Consider the following 13,058-nt stretch of genomic DNA (forward strand, 5'->3'; position numbering starts at 1 on the left):
GTAGAGAGCCATGCACTGTTTACTTTGCATCGGAAGATCGGGTTGTCCAATTAGCATTTTATTTTGCTGAATATTTGCAGCCTGACGTGGCACGTGTCGCACCAGGCATGGCATAAATATTTTCGCGGGAGAAAAGAGAAATGAGATGCGAGGCGAGCCCCCGGAAACATCATATATTTTGAAATCCTGACGGGCGGCATTTTACGACGAAAACTTGTGAATTCTAGTAAGTAGCGGTGAGCAAAGCCCTTGAGCCATTCGGCGCGACAGATCAATATCCTTACTTCTCTCCCCCCCCCCCCCCCCCCCCCCCTCTAGATTACTTTACATTGGTAATAAGCTAGCTCGCGTCTATTGATAAGCGGGGCCGTTAAATTTTTAGATGCCAGTCTCGAAAACTGGTCTTAGCAATCCAGAAAAAAACTGCGTAGTACGTGTGCATGTGTTTGTGTGCGCGCGCGTGTGTGTGTGTAGCCTCACAGGTATTTTCCTCGATGGGACTTTATGTCGCGTTGAAATTTCACGTGAAAAGACAGAGTTGTGCTAGCGACGGTCAGTTGAGTAAGAACAGCCTATAGCGATCGTCTTGTGATGATCGATAGAGCGGTAGGCTCGTCCGTTTCACGAATTTAGAATTAAAAACAAAAGAGGTAGTGAAAAAAATCGCGTGGAGTGGTATAATCGAGTAGTTTACCACAGCTAATTATAAAAGAAGGCGTGGATCGACAATCCGACCAATCGGACCGGTTCGATCGTCCTCCGGCCTTCGCGTCAATGCAGCTTGCACACGCGCCTACTACCAGTAGTTGATATTAACGGTCGCCACTCCAGTGCGAGAGCTCAGATCGTTAATCCTTTGCCCGGTGTGTTGTTTTTCCTCTCCAAACGCGCTAGGTTGCCTCAAGAGTCCTGTATCAGACGCCACCCAAGACAGCTGTTTCGAGAAAGTACCCAAGACGCGGCTTCACTTCGCTTCTTCTTTTTTCTTCGAATGAGCAAGAAGTTTCTCGACGTTTGGCTGTTGCTGCTGTTTAAAGCGTAGTTAAACTAAGCTCGTACTCGAGGCTGGCGCGTTGTGTCGCTTGACTGCCGAGACTTTGTTTTCTGTTTTCGCGCTCGAGAAATCGTTTTTACCGGGAAGCTTGGCTTTAGACGTGAAATAAATTTTCCATTAACGTCAACTTGCTTGAGATGTCGATAAACGCAATAACAACGTCGCGTGAACGATGGGACGTGCAAGCGTCGCTCATCGCCAAACGGACTCACAATCCGATCAGATCGATCGTCGAAAATATTGTTGTCGAGCCAAATCCAGACAAACCTATGATTGCTTTGTCTATTGGTGAGTTGTCGTTTTTCACTTTTTATCGTTCGTTGTAACATATTACTTTCAAGATCATTGAATCTTTATTGCATCACATCTATACGTTAACTCGCCAAATCAGATATCCTCGTAATATACTTTCGATTTTCATTTTTACGTAATAACCTGTATTAGTTGAAGTTTCCAGAAAAAAAATTACACTTTAAAGATTATGTGTTTGCACGAGAAAACAAAAAAGTTGTCAGCCATGCCGATTTTTATTATGACATGAATTTCAATATAGAGTTTCAACATTTCAAATTGAGAATTTCAATTAATGCACACTGTAAACGCTAATATAGAAGAAAGTTTCTCATAGTATGACATTTTTAATGTTTATATGCTGCTCATAATATTTTTTCATTAGTTTTGAAAATATAATCAAACCTTGTAATTTTGTTATATTAAATATCGACAACGTTGAATGTTAAAAATGACACTTATCGGAAAAATTTGTAATTTTTTAATTTAAATTTGAAATTTATAATTTATAATTTTCAATTAAAAATTGAAATTTATAATTATTTAAAAGAGCAAAACCACAAGCACGAGCTCATTAAGAATCGTTCGACGAGTCAATTACGATAAGTGTTAAGTACGCTCTCAGTTGCGTGCACTCGAACGAAATTTATCAGCCCACTACCTTTTGTTTGCCACGCAAGTAAATGGTTATTTGGAAGACAAATCAAGTAACGCTTCAAACGTTTTAACGCGCAAACGTGTAAATTCTGCTGTAACCATTCTTACCAAGTAACCGTTCATGTTAGCTCTCGGGAATATCGTTCGCTTTAAAGTCGTCTGTCGTAAATTACTTGTGCACTTGTACGTGAGAAATCACGTTGCAAAATCTTTGTAATACTCCTAGAACTTTTATATTTGTTACTCATTGTTTTTAGCTGTAGTTGCTTCGTACATAATATATTCTCAATCGTAGGCTGCAAATAGTCGTCGCGTATATCGTTGTTATTACCAATATTATTAATAACGAAAATACCAGCAAATTTTTACACGCACTCTCTCAGCTATGAAGTTTTCAATTTTCAAAATCTTTTAAATTACGAAATTTTCACGTGTCTTGATTATGTTAAAGCATATGTCAGTCTGATAAATTATTCAATCTAGAAATAATATAAAAACCCGTCAATAGATTCCACGAAACCGGAAAAAAGATACTTTTTCAAATTGTACGATTGAGATACTGGTGATAAGTTCATAAAATGACAAAAAAGCGTATAAAAATGTATTAGCTTCGTCAAGTGCTTCAAATCATAGGACGCAAAACTTCCATAACAACTGTTTTTTCTTAATTTATCGTTATACGCAGGTGATCCTACAATCTTCGGAAATCTGAAACCGGCAAGAGAAGTTATTGAAGCCGTAAAAGAAAGCCTCGAATCTGAACTGTATAATGGTTACGCTCCAAGTACCGGTGAGTATCAATATAATAAATTAGTATTTTATTTAAAAAATTTGTTTATAACAACTAAATAATTATTAGCATTGTTTGCTATGATGATGTTATGTATAGGTTACGAAGAGGCTAGACGCGCAGTTGCAGAGTATAGCTCAGATGAGAACGTTACAGTTGATCCAAAAGTAAGTTATTCGTTAACTTGTGACATATGTAAAAAGATATTTTCAAAATTCTCCTATCCTCGAGTTCATCCTAATTTATAAAAACGTATTGTAACGTCACCAAACGTACTGAAAAGTCGACATTAGCAGAAAATCACCGTCCAGAGTAGAATTGGAGCAGCAGCCAGACTTTATATTGCATAAAAAACAAGTGGTGGAATGAAAAACAAGTAAAGGCGGAAGAAGGGTAATAAACGCGACGTAAAAGGATATACGTATATATTTCGCCCCTTTAGACGCGAGACCGCTAACGAGGCACGCAAGGCCACTCCAGAGCTACCAACCCCCTTACGCGAACCTTGCCCTTTAATAGTCCTTAAAAATTCTAAGGGTTGAGACAAAGGCGACGTCTACGTTACGTTTTACCGACTGGCGACTCCTGGCCTACGGCGCGCATTCGAACAAATCTCACTCGTTGTTTTCCCTTTCTTCCACTTTTATTTGTCCGTCCGACTTCGCGAGAAATGTATCCGCAAGCGTGCGCCTGCATTCCAACGGTCCACGAAGTTTCTATTATTTGTGTGCTCCTTGTGCTGATAAGAAATCACTGATTTACGATTTCGACAGACACGCTCGTGAATATGCACGATTCTGTTGTGAATTTCTTATTAACAAAGTTATCTTCGAAATATCTGTCGCGACAGATCGGCGCATCTATTTAAATATCATTTTACGTTGAATTGATATTTTCGATGCACCAGTCGATCTCAGTCCGTGCCCAGATGATTATTTTAAGCACTTGGAAGATTCGCCGTTCATCGTGTAATGAAACTAACGAACCATGAACAATAAAAAACGAAGAAGAATGATAAATTCTCCATGAGCCTCGAGATTTTCTGCTCGAATCAGAGATTAGCTTTCACGTATGAAATAATAAATCCACAGGATGTAGTGCTCTGCAGCGGTTGCTCTTGCGCCTTAGACCTGTGCATCACGGCCTTGGCGCGCGAGGGCCAGAACATTCTCATACCCCGTCCAGGCTTTGCCATTTACCGAACGCTCGCCGAGGGATTGGGCGTCTCCGTGCGCTCCTACAACCTTCGAGTGAGTATATCAAAGTCAATTCCGCCTCTGCATTGGCACGGAGCTGATGTATGTACAAGCGGAGCGAAAGGTATATTAATATTAATTGGTCTGTCTGCCTGTCTCAGCCGGAGCTCGGTTGGGAAGTCGATTTGGACGACCTGGAGACGCAAATCGACGAATCCACCGCGGCAATTATCATCAACAATCCCTCCAACCCTTGCGGTTCGGTCTTCAGTCGAGATCACCTGCTCGATATACTCGACGTTGCCGCCAAGTATTACGTTCCTATTATTGCCGACGAAATTTACGAATACATGGTAATTACACATTTGATTGTTACTTCATTGAGTTTCACGGAGTCGCGTGACATGAAATTTGGAAAATCATACAAGGACGACTGCGCGATGTATATTTTCAAGTAGAAAATTAATGATAATATTTTTGCAAGTGAGATAGAAAAAACATAGAGCCGCTGCTTGCACATTTGTATTTCTAGAGTTCTACGCTGAATTTCGCGCGGAAGCACGCGCTAATATAATGATAACTTATTCTATTGCTGAATAAAACTGATTAGACGTTTGCCGCCAGGTATTTCCCGGGAGGACGTTCTACTCGTTAGCGTCTTTATCCAGCCACGTTCCTATTCTATCCTGCAGCGGACTCACGAAGAGGTATACAAAGTCGTTTACTTTGCAGAGCTTTAAACAACGAATAGAAATTTCAATTACCCGTCTATTTTTACCTTTCCTTTTCTCTGCGCTATTCACTTGGTTAACTTGTTTAATAGAGCTTGAGTAGCTACCGAGCATTAGTTTCATAAATTCAATTGATTTCGTAGATGATTTTTGCCCTTATTTTCAAAAGATAAAAAAAGAAAAGAAAAGAAAATACTTAGGGTAAATAAACGCAAGCTATTCTAAATTTTAAAATCAAACGCTGAAGACAATCGTGTAGTTTCGGTGGAATTGGAATTTTCGGTGCTTGATTTTTCGCACTGAGAGCATTCTGTGAATCGATAACGAACGCTTGCACGAGACCAAATCTTCGCAAAGAATAAAAACTGTTGTTATCGACAATAAAGTGCCGTGTGATAATGATTTATCCCGTGAAACGTGAATGGGATGAAACAGAAGATTTGCGTCGAACTACTTGCGTGTTTTATCGCGCCTTGACCGATAAAAAATGAGCGAAATAATGTAGTTCCACTAAACGTTTATGTACTTGCAGGTTTTTAGTACCAGGCTGGCGAATGGGCTGGATAATCATTCACGACCGCCAGGGTATATTAGATAAGGAAGTAAGTAAGGCTGAAATGTCTGTTGGTATCGCGTGGCAATGATCTCCGAGTAGGAAGGGTGCGAAGGCAACTTATGCGTAACAAAGTGAAGGTGGCGCCCTCGGGGGTCTCCCTAAACGAGAGACGATTGGAGTACATTCCGGGCCCTCAGCCGTGGTGCTCGCGCAAAAGTTTAATTCGTCATTAAACTTGCGCTTCCCTTCACGCTGCGCGGCGTCTCTCCCTCGCGAGAATTAAAAGATGAGTCGAGTGCCTCTCGAGATGAGCGCGAGCGCTCTCGCCGCCGCGAACTTTCTGTAATTAATTTGGCCGCGAGGATCCTCTCTCTTTGATGGGAAGTCTCGATAAAAGCCCTCTGCTTTACCCGCGATCATATATTTGCCGATTAATAAATTTTAATCGGATTACCGCAAGCTCTCGCAGCTAATCTGGCCCTCGTCATCGATCTTACCGCGATTATTCCCTTCTTTTGCAGATCAGAAAAGCTTTGCAATGCCTGAGCCAACGAATAATCGGCAGTAACACCATTGTCCAAGGCGCTTTGCCGAAAATCTTAAAAAATACTCCGCAGAGGTACTTCGACAATATCCTCGTGACTTTGGACGTGAGTATATATCATAGCCTTGACACGTCTAGACGATGTAATCTAACAGGGATATCGTACCGACGATACCGAAACGCTATTACAACTGTGCGCCTCGCGTTCCCCAACTCGTTGGCATATATGTCCAATTACATTTCGGCCTTTACAATTTAATATAATTAACTTACTGAGCTTCTCCGTTTTGCGAAATAATTAATTAGCACATGGCATGCTAAAGGCAACGACGAGATTTATCCCGCGGCAGTCACGCGCTTCCAAATGTATGTACATGTCTGATTAATTAACTTGACGACGACGTTTGTCACGCGACATCGTATGATACACATATCTACCCGCGCACGATGGCTCCTGTATGCGGATTGTACGTACATTCAAATAAATTTGCAAACGGCTCGTTTGCGAGACCTGGCTTTACGCTTTATGATTGTTCAAGTAATACGCAACTTTGCTTGCTTGATTATTCTTGGCCGTGTATAGTGCGACCGGAATGTGATAATTAATTTGTTTACGTATGATAAATTACGTTTCGCGTACATCAGTTACGTAAGTAGTGCTTGACAAATTGGAAAACCCATTGGTATACGAGCGAGAATGAATGAATTAATCCAATAATGTTGATAAATTATTTTTCGTTTGCGTATTTCGTTTTTTCGATCGGGAATCCAGTTAGCGAATAATGTGATTAGCGTTTTGTATTTTTCAGTAATTTTTTATTTTCATTTTCCTTTTCGCATTTGCGATCATTGTGATTGTGCATAACAAATACATAAAGCAAATTTTAGTATAATACATCGTCGATTCAACCTCGGTAATTCAACACGTCTGTATAAACACGATCACCGGATCTCAATATATGCATTTGAAAATGAAAGCTTTCCCATTATATCGCGCATTAATTACTCTGTGATGATATGCGAGTACATATAATTAATAATATGCATGCACATCTCTTTATTCACATACCGAAGAAATTAGAGGTTTCAATAACAATGGTACTACGCAAAATACACTTTTTATTCCTGGCGATGTATCCGAAATGAGGTATGAGGTGGTGCATGTTCGCTCGATGTAACGCAATAATTGACTCGATCGCGCTGAAATATGTCAGCTCATCGAGTAACCGTGCTCTATTCTCCGAATATAGCTTACGTGTTAGTGAGGTAAAAGAGAGAGGGAGAGAGAGAGACAGACAGACAGATAGAACTACGGAGATGTCTGGAGGTAATCATGCGGAGGGAGAAAGCTCCTTTGTGTTAGATATATAATTGATCATTAGCGATTTGAACAATTTCCGTATTTAACGTACATGACATTTCTTTCAAATGTATTTACATTGTAACGTAAGTAGGTCGAAAGGTGAAACAGTTTGCATTGTTAATACATTGTTATACCGGGCAGATGCAATATCCTGGATTAAATTTATACAGTTGACTGGCCCGATTACATCCGTTAACTTTTACTACGAACATTGGACATTTTCAGCATTGAATCGATTCATTTGAACATGCGCTTTTTGCTGAATTGCAAACTTAATACAATGTCAAATCGATTAACCAATCAATAAGTTACAAATACGAAGTTGTCTTTTGAATTTCATTGGCTTGAGATAAAATATAAATGAATTTATTCTGAAAAAAACCTAGCCGCAAAAGAACCAATGTTTACTCTAGTTTCTCTGAAAACATATCGATCGATTGTGTGTAGTACAGGCGAAGAAAAACCGTATGAAAAAACGAGAAATGCGATAACCGAGTTCTGTCTGGATTTGAAGCGCAGTTGTATATTAGAGGTGTACGTACGTATACTAGAATCGGTTATCCGATTACACATGCTGTAGCGTAGATATATAGGTGGCAACGGTAGTAGCAGACGAACGTATGTCAAGCTCTCACGGGATAAATGTGTATATATGTTTCTTTTTTCTTCTTCGTGGTGGCTTCTACGTATATAGAGATGCGCGCTGACACGTGGATGTATCGTCGAGACAGTAACAATTCTGATGTTTTATCGACAGGCGCATGCAACGCTCAGTTACAGCTACATCTCGAAAATTCCTGGATTGGAGCCCATCAAGCCGAACGGCGCCATGTATATGATGGTGAGCTAGATAGTTAGTTATTTTACACGTTGCATATCGTTGATCCCGCATGTCGCGAATCCCGTAGAAATTGGACGATTCCTTCGCGCGAGAGTTCTTTCAAAGTACGCAGACTCGTAATTATCTGCGCGGTCTAAAGAATGCACTCGCGGGAATGTTTGTTTTGCCGGCAATCGCTCAACGAACAAAGGTGAAAACCGAAGAAGAAGAAGAACTTTCCGAAGGCGCGCCTGCCGCGGGCCACGGCGAAAGTTACACAACGGCGGCTCATCCTTGCTTTTAATTCGTGCCGCGTGCCCAACATCTCGGCACAATATTGATCGAGTGCTCGCTGGCTCGCGACGACAGGCAGTTCAAAATGACTGGCGCGCGTAATCGAATCCGCATGATTTACACGCAGGTGCACATCGAGTTGCCAAGCTTCCCAGAGTTCAATAGCGAGCTCGAGTTCGTTAAGCGACTTTTGGCCGAGGAATCTGTATTCTGCTTACCTGGACAGGTATGATTCATATCCACTTTTTCACCGTCGCTCTTCTTTTTCTTTTGGATTATTCAAAATGCCATTTTTATCTGTGTACTTTAGTGCTTCGATTATCCATCGTACATGAGATTGGTGATCACCGTGCCGCAAGAAATGCTGGAGGAGGCTTGTCTACGAATTCAAGAATTTTGCGCGAGGCATCATGTGAAGACCTATTTTAATGAATCCCTCAATACTATTTCTTATTGAAAAGTTTTTATGAGCCGACAAGTCTTTATGAGAAACAATTGATTTTGGTATATTAAATCGTTTTAAATTATTATCCGCAAAGAAAATTTTACATTAATCGGCGATTTTGTGGCATTATATAGCATTTACGATCTACTAGTAAAAAGTAAGTTCGTGTATAGTTCATTGTGTATATATTACGTTGCAAAACTCTTCGATGATTTTTTTGCTAAATACAACAAATAAGGGATTCTCCTTGATTCTAAATAGTTTATTAAGTGAAATACATATAAAAGAAATCAAGCCATATTTTATTGTTTGAATTTTCAATTTTGTTCATTATACTCAAATTATCGAGTAAGTAAAACAGATATGCCTTGTTATTTTGTACAATAATAAATATATTGGTAATGTACGTAAACAGGAATGAAGTTAATGACGTTCTTGCTGTATCATAAAAGTTTATATAACATTTTTTCGATTGCTACTTACCTAATAGAGATTGAATAACATTTTTGTGATAAACTACGTAGAATGAATCACCGAGAGCAAATCTCGAAGATCACCATTATCTTGATTTAATAACAATCGGATACGGAGGTCGTGGACATCAATCAGTTTTCGATAAATAAATTTCAACTATTGTTTCAATCTCTATTATTCATTTACTTGGCTAAAAACAAGTTTTGATGAAGTCTCAATAAATCGAAAAATAATATAAAAAATTGGAACTTCAAGTACGTACATATATTTATAAAGTCAACTAACTCGTACTTGAAAATTGGTACATAGTCGTTTTATTTAACTTGTACGTGACTAAATGAAAACAAACGAAATGATGCTGCAGCAGAATAAGTGGGTCGAAATAGAGACGCAATAAAAAGAAAAAGAGTTGCAATAAGAAAGCAGTTTATCTTCAGGATAGATTAATAATACCTTAGAGCAAAATAAAAATAACAATATTCAAACTGATATCTATAATTATCCAATATAGTTCACAAGCATTATACCTAAATGTATATTCCGATACGTACAATTGTATAACGGGTAGGATGTTATCAGTGGATCGAGATCTCGTTGTTGACGCATAGACAAGCCTCTCTCCACTCGCGTAGCACGCAACTATAAAAGCGAGACATGTAATCAGCGAAGCGCGCAAGTGGCTGTGCCCAGCATATGCATTGTCGACGACTCGACGATTCGCTGGCACCTCGGGCACTAGACAGATCATAGTGCGCGCAGCCAAAGGGACTCATTACAGGCATACGTCGCCATTGTTCCTTTTCCTTCGTTTGCTCTCCTCCCATCGGTTACTTTGCAAAAAAGAAAAAAAAAAAAAGAAAGAAGAAACCTTTTCGCTGCTCTTTGTGCAAGGCGACCGATGCTGCTGCTGCTGCTGTCGATGCCTCGGATAGATTGATGAATTTCGCAACCTCTTGGGGCTTTTCAATGTATATCCTATCACATAGCGTCGAGGAAGTACGGGAGCAGAGCCCGAGTGTGATGTCGTCGTTGGTTCACTGAGAAATTGAGCTGTGATGATGATTGATTGCGAAGCAATGTCTGCCTTTGAAAACGCTCCACATCGAAGATGCTGTACACTCTGATGACGAATGGTTTTTGGAAGGTACGTTCGATGCAGCAGGTATAATCAATGTTTTTTCTTCCACGTTTTTTCTTCCGCGTTCTAATAAAAGCGTACATTGTAGGTTGAAATTTGAATGGAGTACGGTTATGTTAACACTTTTCACTTGCAATTTTGAAGAGTAGCATAAAATATATCAAGCTGTGCCAAGAGGTATGTCAAAGTTGTTGAAAATACTTCAGGCACTTATTCTTAAAAACTTATCCTTTTTGCAAAGATTTCAATGTTGAAAGCTATAGATTTTTATCGACATTTAAAAAGCTATTGGTTTTCAATTTATTCACGCACGCCCAATAAATATTTCCTTCTCTTGTACGAATTTCACGTGTATATCAGTGATTTGCATGAAAAAGGCTCAGCTGCATCTTCAATATTCATAACTATCGCTTGTTTGAAAAATGGAAAGTTTTAGCGGGATGTGCCGCGAGAAACCGTGTAGGAAAACAAAAGTCGCTCGCGCAGCAGAGATTTCCGAGGTGTACGGCGAAGGGCTCCTGAAAAAAATAATCTATGTCTCTTTGTTTGTCGTTCAGAGCTACACACAAACACTCGAAATGAAAAGCGAGCGTTCGTGCCTCGAATGCACCATAGTGAAGTTTCGATTATTCCGAATGTATTATATATAGAATAAAATAGAGCAACATAAACACATGTACACTGGTAGAGAGTGTGCATCGATCGAATTGCAATGCATCAGAGTCCAAATTTTGCATGCCGTAAACGACTGCGATTTACGGCCTCAATACTCTTCTTCCGTTATATCTCTGGCTTTGTGCAAATGCACGCACGCGCGTACCCACGCGCGCGCAAGACACAATCACACGCGCGCGAGCACACATACATACGCGCTCTCTCTATCTCTCTCTTTTTCTCTCTTCGCTCGCTACTCGGTTTTTGCATAATTTCGAAGCACACAGGCGCGCATTTGTCTGCGCGAGATTGTCTGCCGAGTTACGATCCACCGCTTGCTTTTGGTTTAGTGCCTGGCGCGTGATTTTTTAATCAATGGTTTGGCATATGGGTTATTTGTTTGCCTTTTCCAAATTAGATAGTTTTTTTTCACGTGTACTATTAAAATGGATGATTCTAAATTTGCTTCAGAGTAAAAGTTACTTTCAAGCCTATATTTATATAGTTGTTTGCTGTCCTACAATCGAATAAGGAAGGTAGATTGAGGACATCGTAACAGCATTCTAGTAGAATTTCTTAAGTGCTTAAAATAATAAATAAAAATAAAAAAATTAATAAAACAACCTAGCTATGAAATTTTTTACATGAGCATTGTATAGTATGACGGGGGATACGGAAACTACTTTGTCCTCGTTAATGTTTTCATCTGCCTCAAACTAAAATTATGTCCGATACCGAAGACAGGCTGTCACTTTTTGTATGACTGTTATATACGAATACCTCATTAACTTCGGCTGTTAGAGTTTTCACCAACTTGAACTTTTTAACGATGATCCAAATGTGGTTTCTGTTTTTTTCTGTGACGGTTTATAATAAGCGTTATTTCTTGCACATGCAAACTTTGTCCATGTCATAATGAACACAGAGCTTGAGATATATGATTTCATGCGATAAGTGTATTGGATTAATTAAAAAAATAATACACTCGAGTGATCATGCAAGTAAACCTCGTTTCTTATTAATTAAAATCTAAAGTTGCCCTTCCTAATTCTCATAACTGTGTATATAGAATGTTACCGTCGAGGCTAGTCTTATAATTTATTTGGATAAGTAGCTGCTAAAACGTCAACGTTGACGGATGATAGTTATAGAAGCAGCACGTGTGAAACGACTACGCCCAGACGCGTTATAAACACAGATGCCTGTGGGAAACTCACTGTGCAAGATCACTCTAACGACTCATCCTTTCTTCCGTTCCGAGTTTTTTTTCCTTTCGACCAGATCGTTCGCTCTGTCTCTGTTTACAGCATTAGGGCAGCCGGCGACGAAGGGTTTGATGCGAAGTCTTTGTCGGCGCTAATGGGCCTCCGTATAAAAATAGTCGGCATGCAACTTCCCTCTCACACGTTTCGCAACGTATCTTCGGCTACATTTAGACGCAGCTTATTATTTCCTTTGTTGGTTGTACAATTCAAGGAGAAACGTTCGATACATTTCTTTCTGCCGTTTACACTATGATCGCGTGCTTCGAACATTAAAAGTATCAGCATGATTGAAATATTCATTTAAAGACATAGTGAGTTTTTGCTCTCGACCGTAGCTAAAAATATCAAAATTTTAAAAAGAGGTATAAAAATGTACTTTCATTATTTTGGAGCACGATGTGAAAAATTTAATTTTCAAACGTTATCGTTTATGTATAAAACGTTATTAATTAATTAAGTTGAATACGATGAAATATTTTGCTTGTCAAAATAAAATTTTAAATCGCGGCATTTCGCTTATAGTTGAGTTGAGTTAAAATTAACGTTTTTTTTCAATAGCTTTGATAATAATACTGAAAAAAACGTTATGAGTGATTTTACGAAAGGGTCATTTCGATGAGTAATATTCTGACTTCATAGTGGCCTTGTCGATATATTACCATTCTAAAAAGCTCCTAGGAACCTGTTTTATTTGAGTTTCGCTGATCTAATCATGAAATTGGCACTCTCTGTTCATTCATAATTACAAAAGTAATTGAAGTACGACGCTATTAAAAGAGTGTCTGT

The 13,058-nt window shown here is 39.3% G+C and overlaps 1 protein-coding gene across 1 annotated transcript; it reads left to right on the forward strand.

Annotated features, from left to right (window-relative positions):
• The first annotated feature begins 550 nt into the window (after window positions 1-550).
• On the forward strand, window positions 551-9,572 carry LOC131668709 (tyrosine aminotransferase). The gene is made up of 11 exons (XM_058943091.1): window positions 551-1,342; window positions 2,688-2,792; window positions 2,892-2,959; window positions 3,884-4,042; window positions 4,150-4,341; window positions 4,613-4,695; window positions 5,252-5,321; window positions 5,797-5,925; window positions 7,940-8,023; window positions 8,424-8,522; window positions 8,607-9,572. The coding sequence occupies exons 1-11, from the start codon at window positions 1,192-1,194 to the stop codon at window positions 8,751-8,753; spliced, it is 1,287 nt and encodes a 428-aa protein (XP_058799074.1). The 5' UTR covers window positions 551-1,191; the 3' UTR covers window positions 8,754-9,572.
• Window positions 9,573-13,058: the final 3,486 nt, after the last annotated feature.

Source organism: Phymastichus coffea, unplaced genomic scaffold (genome assembly GCF_024137745.1).
Source record: "Phymastichus coffea isolate CEN01 unplaced genomic scaffold, Cenicafe_Pcof_1.1 PCOF00083, whole genome shotgun sequence".
Taxonomy (NCBI): domain Eukaryota; kingdom Metazoa; phylum Arthropoda; class Insecta; order Hymenoptera; family Eulophidae; genus Phymastichus; species Phymastichus coffea.

Coding starts and splice junctions, on each gene's coding strand:
- LOC131668709 (XM_058943091.1), top strand. CDS start 1,192: ATGTCGATAAACGCAATAACAACGTCGCGTGAACGATGGGACGTGCAA. Junction 1,343..2,687: donor TATGATTGCTTTGTCTATTG/GTGAGTTGTCGT, acceptor CGTTATACGCAG/GTGATCCTACAATCTTCGGA. Junction 8,523..8,606: donor TATTCTGCTTACCTGGACAG/GTATGATTCATA, acceptor TGTGTACTTTAG/TGCTTCGATTATCCATCGTA.